The following is a 15,007-nucleotide window of genomic DNA, read 5'->3' on the forward strand; positions in this document are numbered from 1 at the left end:
CACTCACGAAGCTTCTGTGGGCTTTCCTGCCTCCATGATGCAAGCAGCGTGTCCTTGTCCTTGTCTGACTCACTCTTTCTGTGGCTTTCATTCAGCATTGTCGCCATCTCTAACTCCTTCTCCTGAGAGCGTTTAGTGAAGCTTTCCAGGTCCCACTCTAGTCCTGACCTTTAGCTAATGCACCTGTCTTTTGTTGTTGTTCGGTATTTCCAACTGCGAAGTTAGAGTGAGGCTTCTTGAATGTCATTCTTCAGTGACGTCCGTCCTAACAGGTTGAAGTTCGGAATATTGAAGAGTGATTCATCACCTCACTCCTGTGTGGTTATTGTACAGTAGTGAAAAGGTCCAGGGACAGCATATCTGAGTAAGAATTAGACCTCACTTTGTTTTCTTTTCCTTGTTTTTGTTTTCTTTTCTTTTCATTAGGTACATCTACAAGATGTTCTGCAGTTGTTCAAGTTCTTTTGTGTTTTGTGGACCTATGGTTCTAGCCTTTCAAATCCACTTAACTGCACTGTGAAGTCAGAGCTGCAGACTCAAGCTCTTTACATAGGCTCTGCAATGCTTTCTTCTCAGAATACACAGTATAAACAAAAGCTGGCATCTACTGCATCTCCAGGTACAACAGGTCACATTTAACTTCCTAATACATTTTAGACATCTTACTCTGGGAGGAAGTGTGGCATATCATTTGCTTGTATAGAGATAACATCATTTACTTAAATAGTTCATTCTATAGGGGAGATGGTGACAAGGATAAAGGCACTTGCCACCAAGCCTTATGACTTAAATTTAATTCCAGTCCCCACATAGCGAAAGGAGACCACTAACCCCTCAAAGTTGTCCTCTGACCTGTGCACGAAGACAGTGATGATAGCACCCCTACTGCATAGAGATACAGAAGATGATATTCTTGCTTTTATTTATTTATTTATTTAAAATGTAATTTAAAAATTAAGAAAAAAAGCCAGGTGTGATGGCACATGGTGAGAGTAGATTGTCTGGACTCATTTGTATGCTTTGAGGAGCGTGACCCTAATTTTTCTGAAAAAATTAGGCAATGAACAGCCTTCAAAAGAGGGAGTCTGAGAGGGAACCTTTTGTGTGTGTATGTTGCCAGGGTGGGGATAGTGCTAGAGATGGTAGCCAGGCCTGATGCATACTGTGCCACTGACCTTGCTCCCAGCCCTAGAAGGAAACCTATCACTGTGTTCCTTTGACACTATTTAAGTTTTGCTCACTGACACATCCTTTCCCCTTTGGTATTAGTGGTGATGTCTCTACTCCTCAATCTGGGAAGCCCTATCAAAGAAGTCCGCAGAGCTGCCGTCCAGTGTCTCCAGGCCCTCAGTGGGGTACCCTCAAAGTTTCAGCTGGTGATAGATCACCTCATTCCTAAGGCAGAAGAGATCACTTCAGATGCTACCTATGTGATTCAGGTAGACTACTGTCAAAGAAGGTTGAGAAGTTCTCTCTTCCTGTACCTTGTAGGGATTTGGGGAGGCTGATCCACTAATTTAAATAATTTGCATCAGCAACTACGGGCTTTTGATCCTTCTTTTTAAAGCCATAGACTGTTTCAATTCTGTTGTCCTTTTCTTGTGTGAAAGAGTCATGTTGAAGCTTTCATAGTGAGCTAGCTTTTGGATACTGATATTCCTTCTAGTTGGAACTTTATTGAAGAGAAATTTTAAAAAGTGTAAGAAGTGTCACATCATTTGAAAAGAATCTTCCATAATTTAGTCCTGAAAGTTTGTGTTCCCTTTTTAATACAATTTTCTTTTTTCTTTTTTTTTTTTTTTTTGTGTGTGTGTGGATTTTTCGAGACAGGGTTTCTCTGTGTAGCCTTGGCTGTCCTGGAACTCACTTTGTAGACCAGGCTGGCCTCGAACTCAGAAATCCACCTGCNAACTCACTTTGTAGACCAGGCTGGCCTCGAACTCAGAAATCCACCTGCCTCTGCCTCCCAAGTGCTGGGATTAAAGGCGTGTGCCACCACGCCCGGCTACATTTTTCTTTCTGGTATCCTAGGATTTGGCTACACTATTTGATGAACTACAGAATGAAGAGAAACAGAAATCACATCAGAAGTTGTCTGAAACCCTGAGAAGCCTTCTTCACTGTGTGTATGGCTGCCCATCTTACATTGCAAAAGGCTTGATGAAAGTATTCCAAGGTGTGAACAGTGAGGTAGGAGAGATTTTCACAGAACGCATGGACTGTGTGTCCCGTGTGACCTGAGGAGTAACTGTCATGTAGGTGGAAGTAACCAAGTGCTCCCAGGGGGAGGATGTTCTTCACAGATTTGAAGGAAGAGATACAAAAGACAAAAAGATACAGGATGCAAAAATCGCATATCACAAATGTCCATTCCCTTTAATATTACGTGTGTTATCTCGCATCAGCTTTACTCCAGATAGGCTTTGATTTGTGTCCATTTTTTCAAGGCGAAGTCCTCTACAAAGAAACATTTGTAGTCTCTGAAATTGGAACTTTTTCCTTACTTATAAAATATATGGCTTCATGTGTTTTTCTGGAGGGAAAAGCACAGGCTGCATTGTGTCCTAGGAAGCCTGTGACACGAAGGGAGTGTCTGCTCTGACCAGTGGAGCTTTAAGTGCCTTCTTCACACTGCCTTACATGCCCATGTTTCCCATTGCTCTTAACTGACTACAGTATTCAGAGAATTAAAATGGTTAAAGTGGAATATAAATTAATTGATTATATGCTCAATGTATCAGTTATCAGCCCTGAGTTGTCACTGGGGACATTTATAAGTTGACAAAACTTCTTGTATAAAGGAGTGACTATGAATATGGTCCATACTCCTGTCTGTGAGGTTCATGTCTTCTGATACAACCAGGCTCAAATTGGAAATGTTTGGGAGAAAAATTATGTTTATAGTAAATAGGCAGGGTTTTTTTCTTGTCCTTCCTAAAAAAAATACAGCATTATTACTGTAATTAACTTAGAGGTAAGTTTTGGAAAGCTGTGCTAGATTATATGCTCATGTTATGCCGTGTTCTATAAGGAGCTTGAGTATGCAGACTTTTGTTTACGGAGTTGGGTTAGAGGCATTACTCTGTAGATATCAAGAAACAACTCTTGGCTCTGTGGACCATCTTTCTTTGCAGCTGCTCAGATCTGCCACTTTTAGGAAAGCAGCCACAGAGGGTGTGCAAACAGATAAATATGGCTGTTTTCAATTAAAGTTTAAAAAGATAGGACATCACTGACTTTGTTAGACAAGCTATGATTTGCTGACCTATGGTTTAATTACTGAAGCCTTGACTTTATATTAATATAATATGAATATAATATGACTTACATATAATATGAATTCACTTGAGTTCATATTGGTCATATCAAACTAGAAATGGTTGAGGGAAATGCAGTGTTTTGGCAAATGTTGAACTGTTAATCTACTCATATTTTAGGTCATAGTTTCTGTCCTCACAACCACAGTGTCTTAGAGAACTGTCAGGTGGCAGCCCTGAGCAAAGCATGAGTCTGACAACCTTCTCTGTCTTTAGATGGTGCTTGCCCAGCTGCTGCCTATGGTGGAACAACTCCTAGAGAAGGTGGAAAAGGAGCCCACGGCTGTCCTGAAAGATGAGGCTATCGTTTTGCATCTCACTCTGGGAAAATACAATGAGTATTCAGCTTCGCTTTTACAGAAAGACCCAAAGAGTCTAGACCTGTTCATAAAAGCTATGCACACAACAAAGGAGCTTCACCCAGGAATGCCAACTGTTCAGATCACTGCTCTCGAAAAGGTCAGTGGCTTCCTTTAGAAGCCCAAGCTTAATCAAGCATGAAGAAGTTGTAAATTATTAGTAGGTTGAACCTGCTTCTAAAGGCATAGGTATATTTTACCTACTGTACAAAAGTTGCATGCAGGCCATTAGAAAGGATTGCATTTAAAAGCCGGTGAGATGACTCCACAGGTAAAGATGCTTGTCATGCAAACTCAACAACTTGAGTGATTCCCCAGAACCTTCAGTGAGAACGGATTCCCAAAAATTCTTCTCTTAGCTCCACCTGTGCGTATGCATGCATTACAACCCACAAGAGTAAGAAATACCTCCTCCCTTTTTTAAGCACTGAATTTGAAATGGAAAAATGTAGCACCAGTTGTATTATAGTTAGGTTAAAGTTGTTTTCTCACCCTGGGGTTTTTTGCTCCTAGATTACAAAGCTGTTTTTTGCCGCTGTGTCAGATGGACAGGTCCAGCAGAAGCTCCTGTGTGTGCTGTTTGACTTGTTAGTGAACTGCAAAGACGCGCACTGTGTTCAGACGGTCGGCAGTGTTTTTAAGGGGGTAAGTTGCAAACTTTGTACTTTGTGCGTGTTTAGTCTTTCCAGTTGACAAAGTGTAACCTGTGTTTTACAGTGTTCCTTTGGGGTCAGACTCCACTGTTAACAAGACTCAGAGAAGAAGTTCAAAACCAAGTCTTACGTCTTCGCCATCTTTTTTCATTTTTAAATTTATTCTTTAAATTTCTCATAGCTTATACAATGCATCTTAACCATATCCAAGTACTTCCCTTGCTTCCCCCTCTCCCCTGCCAGTATAGCTCCTTTCCAGCTTCAATTCCTCCTTAATCCCAGCACTCGGAGGCAGAGGCAGGCCGATTTCTGAGTTCGAGGCCAGCCTGGTCTACAGAGTGAGTTCCAGGACAGCCAGGGCTACACAGAGAAACCCTGTCTCGAAAAACCAAAAAAAAAGAAACAATCTACCAAGTCTGACTAGTGTTGCTCATGTGTGGGTGTGTGTGGAATCATACACCAGGGCTTAGGCAACCTGCCAGTGTTCTCTCGGAAGCCATTTGCTGTCAATGGCTCCTTAGCCAGGAGTGGAGCCTCAGGAGCCCCTGCTCCATTCATGCTAAAAATTTTAACAGGTGTGATATTATGCATATAAACCCAGCATTCTTCTCTATCTTTCTGGTCTTCAGTTATGTCTGCCTACTCTACCAAAGTGTTCCCTGGTCCTGGTTTGGTATGAAGCAGGTCAGTATAGATGTCCCATCTGGCTGAGCATTCACAGTCACTTATTCTCAGTATTTTGGATGGTTAGGACTTTTGTAATAGCCACTACCCACTGTATAGGAAGCTTCTTTGAACAAGATTAAGAACAGCACAAATGCCTCCAAAACAAGAGTCCATAATGGTGAAGGAGGTATGGTAGCAGGTGGCTGAAGCCAGAAGCTGAGAGGCCGCATTTCCATCTATGTACAAGAAGCAGGACAAACTGAAAGCGGGGCAGTGTTTGATTGTTAGATATGAAGTGTATATTTTCAGAGAGTTACTCATGGTTGTCTTATTTTTGGATCTTACTCATTAGGTGCACCTGCCTGTTTCATGAAAGGAATGGGGACTTGTGAGGGGCTTGATGTTGCGCAAGATGACCTTACGTTACTTAAATAGATGTGTGATGTATCAGATGGAATTGGAGCTCAACATGCTATGTTTGTCTGTACATTGAGACCTAGCCGTCATTGGAGTGGGTTATTTCATTCCTTGAATTGACTGCATTAGAAAATGTTAGGGGGTGGATAAAGTGATTGCCTCACAAGTGTCAATACTGGAGCTTGTATCCTATGTAAATCTGGGTGTGGATGGTAGTCCACCTCTAGTTCCAGTACTTAGAAGACAAAAGCAGGGTCTTAAGCAAGCTGGCTGGTTAGAGTAGCTGTGTAGTTAAGCTCTGGGTTCAGGTAACAGACCCTGCCTCAATAAACAAGGTGAAGAACAATCAAGGAAGACTTGCTATCTATGCTGGATCTCCACATGCATGCACAGGGAGCATGTGCATACACATAACAGACACGGTATGCATGTAACAATAAGAATAATAGAAATCGGGGCTGGAGAGATGGCTTCAGTAGTTGAGAGTACCTGTTGCTCTCCCAGAGGAGGACCTGGGTTTGATTCCTAGCACCATGTTGCTACTCACAAGGATCCAGGGCATCTAACATCCTCCTGTGGCTTACACAAACACCAGGCATGTAGGTGGTACACAGATGTATATACTGGCAAAATACACATACACATAAAATATTTAGCTTAAATAATGATGAAAAATGTAATATACAGATTTAGATCTCAATCTTTAACAGCTTTTTCTCCTCTTTTTCGCTGCAGAGGGAAATATTCTAAAGCAAGTCTAAAACATTTAATTTCTGTCCCTATGTACTTTTTACATTTTCACCTTTTAAAAATGACCATTGTCTAACGTAACTACAACATACCTGAAAAAATTGATAGTAATTCCTTGGTATCATTTACTACTCAGTCCATACTTGTATTTTAATGAATGTCTTTAAAAAAAAAAAAAAAAGATTTACTTCTTATTATACATAAGTTCACTGTAGCTGACTTCAGACACACCAGAAGAGGGCATCAGATCTCATTATGAGTGGTTGTGAGCCACCATGTGGTTGTTGGGATTTGAACTCAAACATGCCATATCAGCTATAGATAAGCTCAGCCTAGATTGTAAGGCAAATGTAATTGATATTGTACATATTTCTGAACCTAGTGACAGCAAGTAAGTACCATAGGAATCTGTTCAGCATCGTACTTGAGAGCATCCTAAATAACACATAAGACGGCGTTTGTAGTGCTTGTATTGGGGACTGGGCAGACTTCAAGTGGCACAATGACATAGATGTAGACTGAAATGCTGTCGTTGACCTGTGCAGTGATGCTTATTGCAGCTATGTTTATCTATCTATTGATCGATTGATGGGTTTCCTCTGTGGATTCCTGGCAGTCCTGGAACTCACAGTATAGACCAGGCTGGCTTTGAACTCAGAGATCCACCTGCCTCTGCCTCCCAAATGCTGGGATAAAAGGTGTGCGCCACACCCACCCGACTTTCTGGTTTTATTTTAATGTTGATCGTTGATAATTACATTACAACTATTGCTGTAATCTTGTTCCAGTGAATCACATCACTAGCCATTATTTCAATATTTCAGATTTCTGTCGATGCTGAACAAATCAGAATAGAACTGGAGCCACGAGATAAAGCTAAATCTTTGGGCACAATTCAGCAAACGAGAAGGCAGAAAATGCAACAGAAGTAAGAGCTTTGAGTACACCAAGGGGTCTGGTCTTGTTCCTCAGGCTCAGGCTATTGTTGTGGTTTCTAGATACACACCAGTTTTGCATAAACAGGGGTAATAGTGTTTGCATTGTCAACTCTGTTTCCCAGAAAGTCACAAGATGTGGAGTCTGTTCAAGAAGTGGAGGGCCCTTACTGGCAAAGAGTCACCCTCATCCTGGAGTTGCTGCAGCACAAAAAGAAGCTCAAGTGCCCTCAGATACTGATCCCATCCCTCTTTAACTTGCTGTCGAGGTAATGGCACGTGGGTCTGGTCTTGGGGACAAGAGGGTGGTAAAAATTTGCCCATGTTGATTTATCATTGTCTTTGGGGATATTTTTCTTGTTCAGATCATCTGTCCAATAAAGGAAGTTAAAGTGCTGTAATTGAAATATTGAAGCCTGGGTTCAGTAACCCATTACGAATTTCGTACGCTGGCTTCCTCCTGAGCTGTGTAGTAACTGACTTCATCGATCTACCTGCTTTCCTACCTAACTTCCAGTGCCGTATCTTAGCCACTCATGTGTATTTTAAGGATGCTGTGTGACGCCTGCAATATCGTAGTTGTAAATTATTAGAAAATAGCTTTAGAGTGTGCCACTGAGCTGAGGAGGCTGTTGTCATTGGAAAAGTACCGTGATTCTCCACGTCGTTAGGAGATCGCAAGTCAGTTGGTGGGAAGTACCTAAATTGTGGAAAGAAACCACTTGATGTACTTGACTAATGAGAAACTAAACTGGAGTTAGAAATCTATTAGACTGCTTAATAGTAGTATTTTCTTTATTCCTTATTGAATAGGTTTTGAACAGTAGTCATTAATGTGACTGTATTAACTTCTAAATTTCCAATCATTTCTCTTCTGGGGCTCCTGAAGGTGTTTAGAACCTTTGTCATCAGAGCAGGGGAACATGGAGTACACTAAGCAGTTAATTCTGAGTTGTTTGCTCAACATCTGCCAAAAACTCTCCCCAGATGGTGGCAGAATACCTAAAGGTATGTGCTTGGTGGGCGGGAAGGGCAGGAAGCGGCCTGCTTGCTCATGAGTCTATCAGCCACCCCTTCCCTCCACCCTAGATGTTGTGGATGAGGAGAAGTTCAATGTGGAGCTGATAGTGCAGTGCATCCGCCTCTCGGAGATGCCGCAGACTCACCACCATGCCCTGCTACTTTTGGGTACTGTTGCTGGAATATTTCCGGTAAGTGAAAGATATAAGACTCGAGTGGCTGTTTCAGGTCTCTTCTTCAATGCATTGGTGTGTACTGACTTAAATTCATTAGGCAGAGGCTTAGGGCTCAGTGGTAGAGCTTTTGCCTGGCAAAGGTTAGATCTAGTGTGATTCCCAGTGTTGGGGAAAGAAAGAAAGAAAGAAAGAAAAGAAAGAAAAGAAAGGAAAGAAAGAAGGAAGGAAGGAAGGAAGAAAGAAAGAAAGAAAGAAAGAAAGAAAGAAAGAAAGAAAGAAAGAAAGAAAGAAAGAAAGAAAGAAAAACAAGCTTCAGTTAGTAAGTGAAAATAATAGTAACTTTCCTCCTCCCTGGAGTGTGATGGAGCTTCAGCTGGACGACGTGTGCTTGGCTCCTCAGACAACGTTAGCTGACACCCTCATGCTCTCCAGGAAACTCTCCAGCTTGCCAGTCCCCAGAAGATACTAAACAAACGACACACACACAAAATTGATTATCAAAAATTTTAAAAAATTGGTTACCATTTAGCTCATGAAAGTCAAGTGACATCCATCCAGTATAGTAGAGCTCCTAGCCACTGTGGTGGATGCAAAGGGTGTCTTGTTGTCACTTTGATATCACAGTCCCCAGTCTTGGATGCTGCTGCTTTCATGTTTATCTGTTTTCTCAACATTCTTTTGTATGTTGACCATTTGTATGTTTGGAAACTTGAGATTCCCCACCTCTGCCGCCACCTTTAACTTTTTATTGGGTTGTTATGAATTTCACTTCATGTACCCAGTTCCACTTACCCTCCAGTCCCCTTGTACCACCCTTGAGCCTTGCAACCTCCCCGCCAAAAGGAGAAGAAAAGAACCCGAGAAAGCTCATTGTGGAAGCTATAGTGCGCCCCTTTTGTCTGCACTGGGTTGCCTGCAAATGTTCTTTGCACTGACCACTGGTCTGAGGCTCTGCCTTCTGCTACACTGTCAGTACTGGAGCCTCACTGGACTCCTCTTAGATATATCTTGTTCTTGGTCTGTGTCATGGAGATCCAGTAGTTTTGAATCTGTAGGATTGGCCCCTTCATACACTCTGATAGTTTATTGATGGGGTAGATGTTGGATGGATCAATTTAAAGACCTGGATCTGGGCCTGAGAGATATCTGAGCTGGTCAGTCTACCAGCTCTCTCACTCCCGCACCATCAGGGCGAGCTCTCCCTTTTTTTACTTGTTTTTCTTTCTGGTGGTGTAGGGCATTAGCCTTAAGGTCTTGTGCATGCTAAGCAGGCACTCTGCTGTTGAACTAAAACCCTAGTCCCAGCCCTTTGCCTGTTCTTGAGGAAGAATAGTTCAAATTTTTTATTGAGTTTTAAATAATTCTTTGGTATTTGAAAGAGAAAATGGTGATAACTGTAATTTATTTCAGGATAAAGTTCTTCACAACATCATGTCTATTTTTACATTCATGGGAGCCAATGTCATGCGTCTAGATGACGCTTATAGTTTTCAAGTTATTAGCAAGACAGTGAAAATGGTCATTCCAGCACTTATTCAGGTAAGCTGTCTGCATGCCACCATCATTGTTATTATTTTGAATTTGTACAATTTTCATGTAAATGCCAGTTTGGAAGCACTCAGGTTCATCTTTGTCTGGAACTTTTACAGTGGTGAAGCCAGCAAATGGCAGTACCACATATTCTGGTACTGCCATCAAATATGTTAAATGTGGTTTCACTGAACTATAGTAGTGTAGCCATGGAAGCGTTTTGACCTCATAATGATGAGTCAATTGACTGTTTTATCATTTGATAATGAAGCTTTTAGATTGAGAATCCAATAAAGAAAAAATAAGAGAAAGGAACTTTTATAGCTGCAATGTCAGATTTGTCAGCAGTCAAGTTAACACGAGTTTTCTAAGCATGGTCTGAGAGCCAGGACTTGTCCTTACCAGGTAAAGATACCTGATGTGAAAAGGAGCTTCAAGCATACCTGTTACCCCACACTCACACTTGTGAATATCATTTACCATGCTTTCAACTTTTGGAGGATAAGAGATTCACACTGTCCCCCTTTAACTCTTGGTGTTAGATTGGTGCTTCCTGTGTTCAATACATTGGCAGCTATAGGGCGAGTGCCTGATGTACGCTTCTATGTGTATATACTACATTATGTGCCAAATGAGTAAGTAAATGCTAAAGAGTCGAGAGTAATGGTCTAGAACAACCAGAAAAGTTCATAAGAAACAGGATTTGAACTGACAAAAGGGAGGACACGATTTATACAGAAGTATGGCTGAGATAAGATAGACACTCACTGAGTTGTCACTAAGAGACCTAATCCCTCTGAAAGCTGGGTTTGAAGGTTATTTGTGCCTCCTCAAATCCCTGTCTGATCTTTTGCAGTCTGATACTGGAGACTCTGTAGAAGTCACTAGAAATGTTGAAGAGATTGTGGTGAAAATCATCGGTGTCTTTGTGGACGCACTTCCACATGTGCCAGAACACAGACGCCTGCCCATCCTTGTTCAGCTAGTCTCCACACTAAGTGCAGAAAAATTCCTGTGGATTCTCCTCGTCCTGCTTTTTGAACAGTATGTCACTAAAACAGTGCTGGTGGCTGCTTATGGAGAAAAGGTCAGAGTATATATCAATCAGGTGGGGTGGTAAGAAGCAGTGGGGTGGTGTCACATGGGTTTTGTGATATTGGTCAACTTAAGTGTGGGACTAGCACTGCTTAGTGTGTGCAGTTTGACAGTGCTCACCCAGAAGCTTTTTCAAGATTGTTTCTTGGTTTTGGGGGTGGCTTTTTTTGGGTGGGTGGGGGGAGGTGAGTTAGCTTTCAAAATGTATAGACACAGAACATCTTTTTTTGTTTGTCTGTTTTTCTTTTTCTTTTTTAAGTATAAGTTCCTTTCTTTTATTAACACATACACAGCTACTTGTCTTCTGGTTTGTTGAAGCAGTCAGTCAGGCAACACTTGCCACAGTAATGCCTGTCCAAGTGGTTTCCCATAAAAACTCCAGCACCACATTCATCAGGACACTCTCGACGAAGTCGGCTGATTTTGCCATTTTCATCCACCTTATAGTATTTCAGCAGAGCCAACTTAACCTTCTTCCTCTTATGCTTATTCTTCCTGGGAGTGGTGTAAGACTCCTTCTTCCTTTTCTTAGCACCACCCCGAAGTCTCAACACCAGATGAAGGGTGGACTCCTTTTGAATGTTGTAGTCAGACAAAGTCCGGCCATCTTCCAGCTGCTTACCAGCAAAGGCCAGCCTCTGCTGATCAGGAGCAAGTCCTTCCTTATCCTGGATCTTGGCCTTTACATTTTCTATAGTGTCCAAGGGTTCAACCTTGAGGGTGATGGTAAGGGTCTTCACAAAAATCTTCATCATGGCGGCAGCTCCACCCATGATGGCAGATCGGAAAGAAAAGGGTTTGCTTGTTTTTCAAGACAGGATTTCTCTGTGTATCCTTGACTGTCCTGGGACTCACTCTGTAGACTTGGATGGCCTCCACAGAGATCCACCTGCCACTGCCTCCTGATTTCTGGGATTAAAATTGTGAGCCACTTCTGCCCAGCAACCCAGAACATCTCTAGCAACCAAACATCTAAGGGCCCTTTACTTTCTGTTTCTAAGAAATGAGTCTGGAGCACCACTGGTGGTTCTCTGCCCAGCAGAGAGGGACACTGAAACAGGGTCTCTGCAAGTTGCCTGTGGAGGCACTATGTGAGGGGAGGACTGGCCAATTGTTTGGAAGAGCCAGCGCTCCTGAATCTCTACTACTGAAGGAATTCATAGCTTTCTCATCTGCTGACAGCTACAGGGAAAGGCACTTACTACTGCAGGGTGTGTTCTGAGTGTGTCCTTAGTTTGTGCTTACTGATGGACTTGTTAGGCCTTGTTGTCACCTTTCCCCTTCTTTCTAAACAGGATGCTATTTTAGAGGCAGATACTGAGTTCTGGATTTCAGTCTGTTGTGAATTCAGTGTCCGGCATCAGGTCCAGAGCCTGATGCATATTCTCCACTACCTAGAAAAGCTGCCAGAGGAAAAGGAAGGTAAGCCCCGGTCAAGGATGGGCTCCCATCTAACAGAGCTGCGGCAGAGCAGATGGGAATGAGGCGGTCTTCGGAACCCTAGTGCATCCATACATGACCTTGACCACTGTACCTCTAACACTCTCTTAGCTATATCTGAAGTTTAAAGTTCTGAGATATACATCTTCAGCTTTTAGATAAGCCTTTTGAGTGGCGATGTTCTCCTTCAGCTTCAGAATCTCAACCCAGATCTAGAATGTCTGATTGTCTCCACTTTCCCGTGTTGTTGTCTTTTCTACTTTGACTCCCTCTTCTCAGGCTTGTGGGGTGGCTGCTTCCTTGATAAACATTCTGCTGTCGCTCATTGCTTCGGCTAAGGACAAGTCTGGTTCCTAGCCCAGCACAGTTCTCTTTGAGATAGCATCCTGCTCACCGTGCTACACTTGCACATTGTACAGATTAGTGGTTGGAGAGGGATAAAGTTACCTGGTCTGCTGCTGTTTTTCAGAAGCCACCTCCAAGACAGTATCTACTAAGAATAAAGTACAAGATGAAATGTTGCCAGTTTTTAAGGTGGATGCTCACACAAGCAAGCAGCTTCGGCATTTTAAGTATTTGTCAGTGTCCTTCATGTCCCAACTCCTGGCTTCCAATCATTTTCTCAAAAAGGTAATGTGTTCTTTAAGCATGTTTATAAGAACTGATCTTGTTTTAGCTAAAAAAAAGCAGTGTCTTAGACTCACAAAAACATAGCTCATCAAATGTCCTGTGGAACTGTGAGGCATGCCTTGAAAAACAGTGAAAAACAGTGCACTTCACATGCACACTGTTGGACCCTGTCTCCCAGAGTTGAGTGAGACCCAGCGATGTCGTCATTCTCAGGCAGCAAAGCCCCATTGGAAGCACGTGAGCATGTGTACCACCAGTCATCTCCAGGCAAATGGAGGATAGCATAGTTTATGCCAACCGCAAGCCACTCCCAACCCAGTGTGTGCCAGTTGAGTGGATAAATCACCTGGTTCTGAGGGAAGATTGTGAACAACACAGCCACCTGGTGAAGCTTTCTTAGGAAACTATGGTTTATATCAAGGATGAAGTGTCGGCACCTCTCCAGAAGTCAGGAACACAGGTGCCTTCTGTCACCACTTCTGTGCAAGCAAAGAAAGTGAGAACCAGGAAAAAAGAGGATCAGCAATCTCCTAGACCTAGCCATTAGCTCTGCAGCTTCCTCATAGAGATGGCGTGGTAGGGTTATCTCAGCGTGTCAGCTACCTTACCATTATAAAATGTTACTACTTTTAGATTACAGGGGAAAAAAAATCTTTGCAAGCAATACAACATAAATGAGGTATTGAAAATTCAGCCTAATGAAACATTGCTAAGAATATTATAATAGAATTCTCAGGGTTCTCTTCAAGACAGGGTTTCTCGGTGTAGCCCTGGCTGTCCTGGAACTCAGAGATCCACCTGCTTCTGCCTACCAAGTTCTGGGATTAAAGGCGTGTGCCACACTGCTCCACTAATTTCTTTAAAAAGGCACAAAAGAATACTTGAAAAACAGAGACAGTGTTCTTGCATACAAAGACACACAGTTGGGCTGGCTAGATGGATCAGTGGGTATACCCATCCTGCCAAGCCTGATGACTTGAGTTTTATCCTGGGAACCTGAATATTGGAAGTAGAGAACCCATTTCTGCAAGCTGTCCTCTGACTTCCATACATGCACTGTAGCATGCACATATGTACACACACACACACATTAAGTAAAGTGATTTAAAAAAAAAAACTCAACTGTTCAAAGATTTTAGATTAACATAAAAGTTAACACTTCCCCAGTTAACTTCTTTAAAAATGATGTTGATGTTGATGTGCTGAGGGTTAATGGTAGAGAATCATGATCAGATAGGTCAGTGTGACTGACCACCAGGCTGAGAACACACCTAGGTGGGGGTCGGGGGTGGCAGATGGTTTACAAAGCCACAAAGAAGGTGCACTTAATGCTGGCATGGTGTGTTTCTATTTCCGGGGGAAAGCCACTCTGTTTTCACACCATGGACATCACATAATTTTAGGCAGAGGAAAAACTTTGATGTAAAAAGCAACACCTAGAGCTTTTTAAAAGAAAATCCAGGAGAACAGTGTTGTGATCAAAGGAGAAATGATTTTTCTTTCAAATTTTGAGTCAGCAAACGTCACAGTAAACGAGCAGAGAAGGAAGGCTGCAGGCATCAGTTTCCATTCCAACACTGGCAAAAGATGGCGTTTTGATGAAAAGGAACCACAATGGCTGTTTAATATTTGATAGAACTCAAGGGCCCTGGTGAGCAAAGCGAGAAACACGGACTAAGTGGGACGTGGCTTTGCTGTTCATCCAAGTGGCAGAAATAGGAAAACTGATGCCAAGAGGTGCAAGGATATGAGACGTGCAGTGGCGGGGAGGAGAGGCTACACTACACTACACTACACTGTGTGTGCGCGCAGGTCAGAGGTGAGGAAAGCTTGCCCAGATGCCTAAGAGACTTAGCAAGATGTTCCCAAGCTTTGTTAGTGCAGGAGAACGTCCTGATCCTCAACCTGACAGAAATGCTTCAAAATACCAAACTTGAAGCCTCTTCCAGTCAGAAAAGCACCGGGGCAGCTGGGGCGCAGGGTCGGCTGACACTCGCCAGCTACCCACAACACCCGCCA

General features: G+C 42.6%; 1 protein-coding gene and 1 pseudogene across 1 annotated transcript in view; one reads left to right on the forward strand and one right to left on the reverse strand.

Annotated features, from left to right (window-relative positions):
* Heatr1 (HEAT repeat containing 1) overlaps positions 1-15,007 on the forward strand; it is a 43,236-nt gene that overhangs the window by 18,062 nt on the left and 10,167 nt on the right. Inside the window, exons 20-32 of the mRNA XM_021180215.2 lie at positions 427-619; positions 1,270-1,439; positions 2,032-2,190; positions 3,534-3,776; positions 4,190-4,321; positions 6,987-7,090; positions 7,223-7,366; positions 7,987-8,105; positions 8,187-8,308; positions 9,704-9,832; positions 10,680-10,910; positions 12,214-12,340; positions 12,828-12,988. Of these exons, the coding sequence (XP_021035874.1) occupies positions 427-619; positions 1,270-1,439; positions 2,032-2,190; positions 3,534-3,776; positions 4,190-4,321; positions 6,987-7,090; positions 7,223-7,366; positions 7,987-8,105; positions 8,187-8,308; positions 9,704-9,832; positions 10,680-10,910; positions 12,214-12,340; positions 12,828-12,988 (2,034 nt within the window). The remainder of the gene's footprint in view (positions 1-426; positions 620-1,269; positions 1,440-2,031; positions 2,191-3,533; positions 3,777-4,189; positions 4,322-6,986; positions 7,091-7,222; positions 7,367-7,986; positions 8,106-8,186; positions 8,309-9,703; positions 9,833-10,679; positions 10,911-12,213; positions 12,341-12,827; positions 12,989-15,007) is intronic.
* Positions 11,212-11,716, reverse strand: LOC110307930 (annotated as a pseudogene).

The sequence above is a fragment of the Mus caroli genome, chromosome 13 (genome assembly GCF_900094665.2).
Source record: "Mus caroli chromosome 13, CAROLI_EIJ_v1.1, whole genome shotgun sequence".
Classification (NCBI taxonomy): Eukaryota; Metazoa; Chordata; class Mammalia; order Rodentia; family Muridae; genus Mus; species Mus caroli.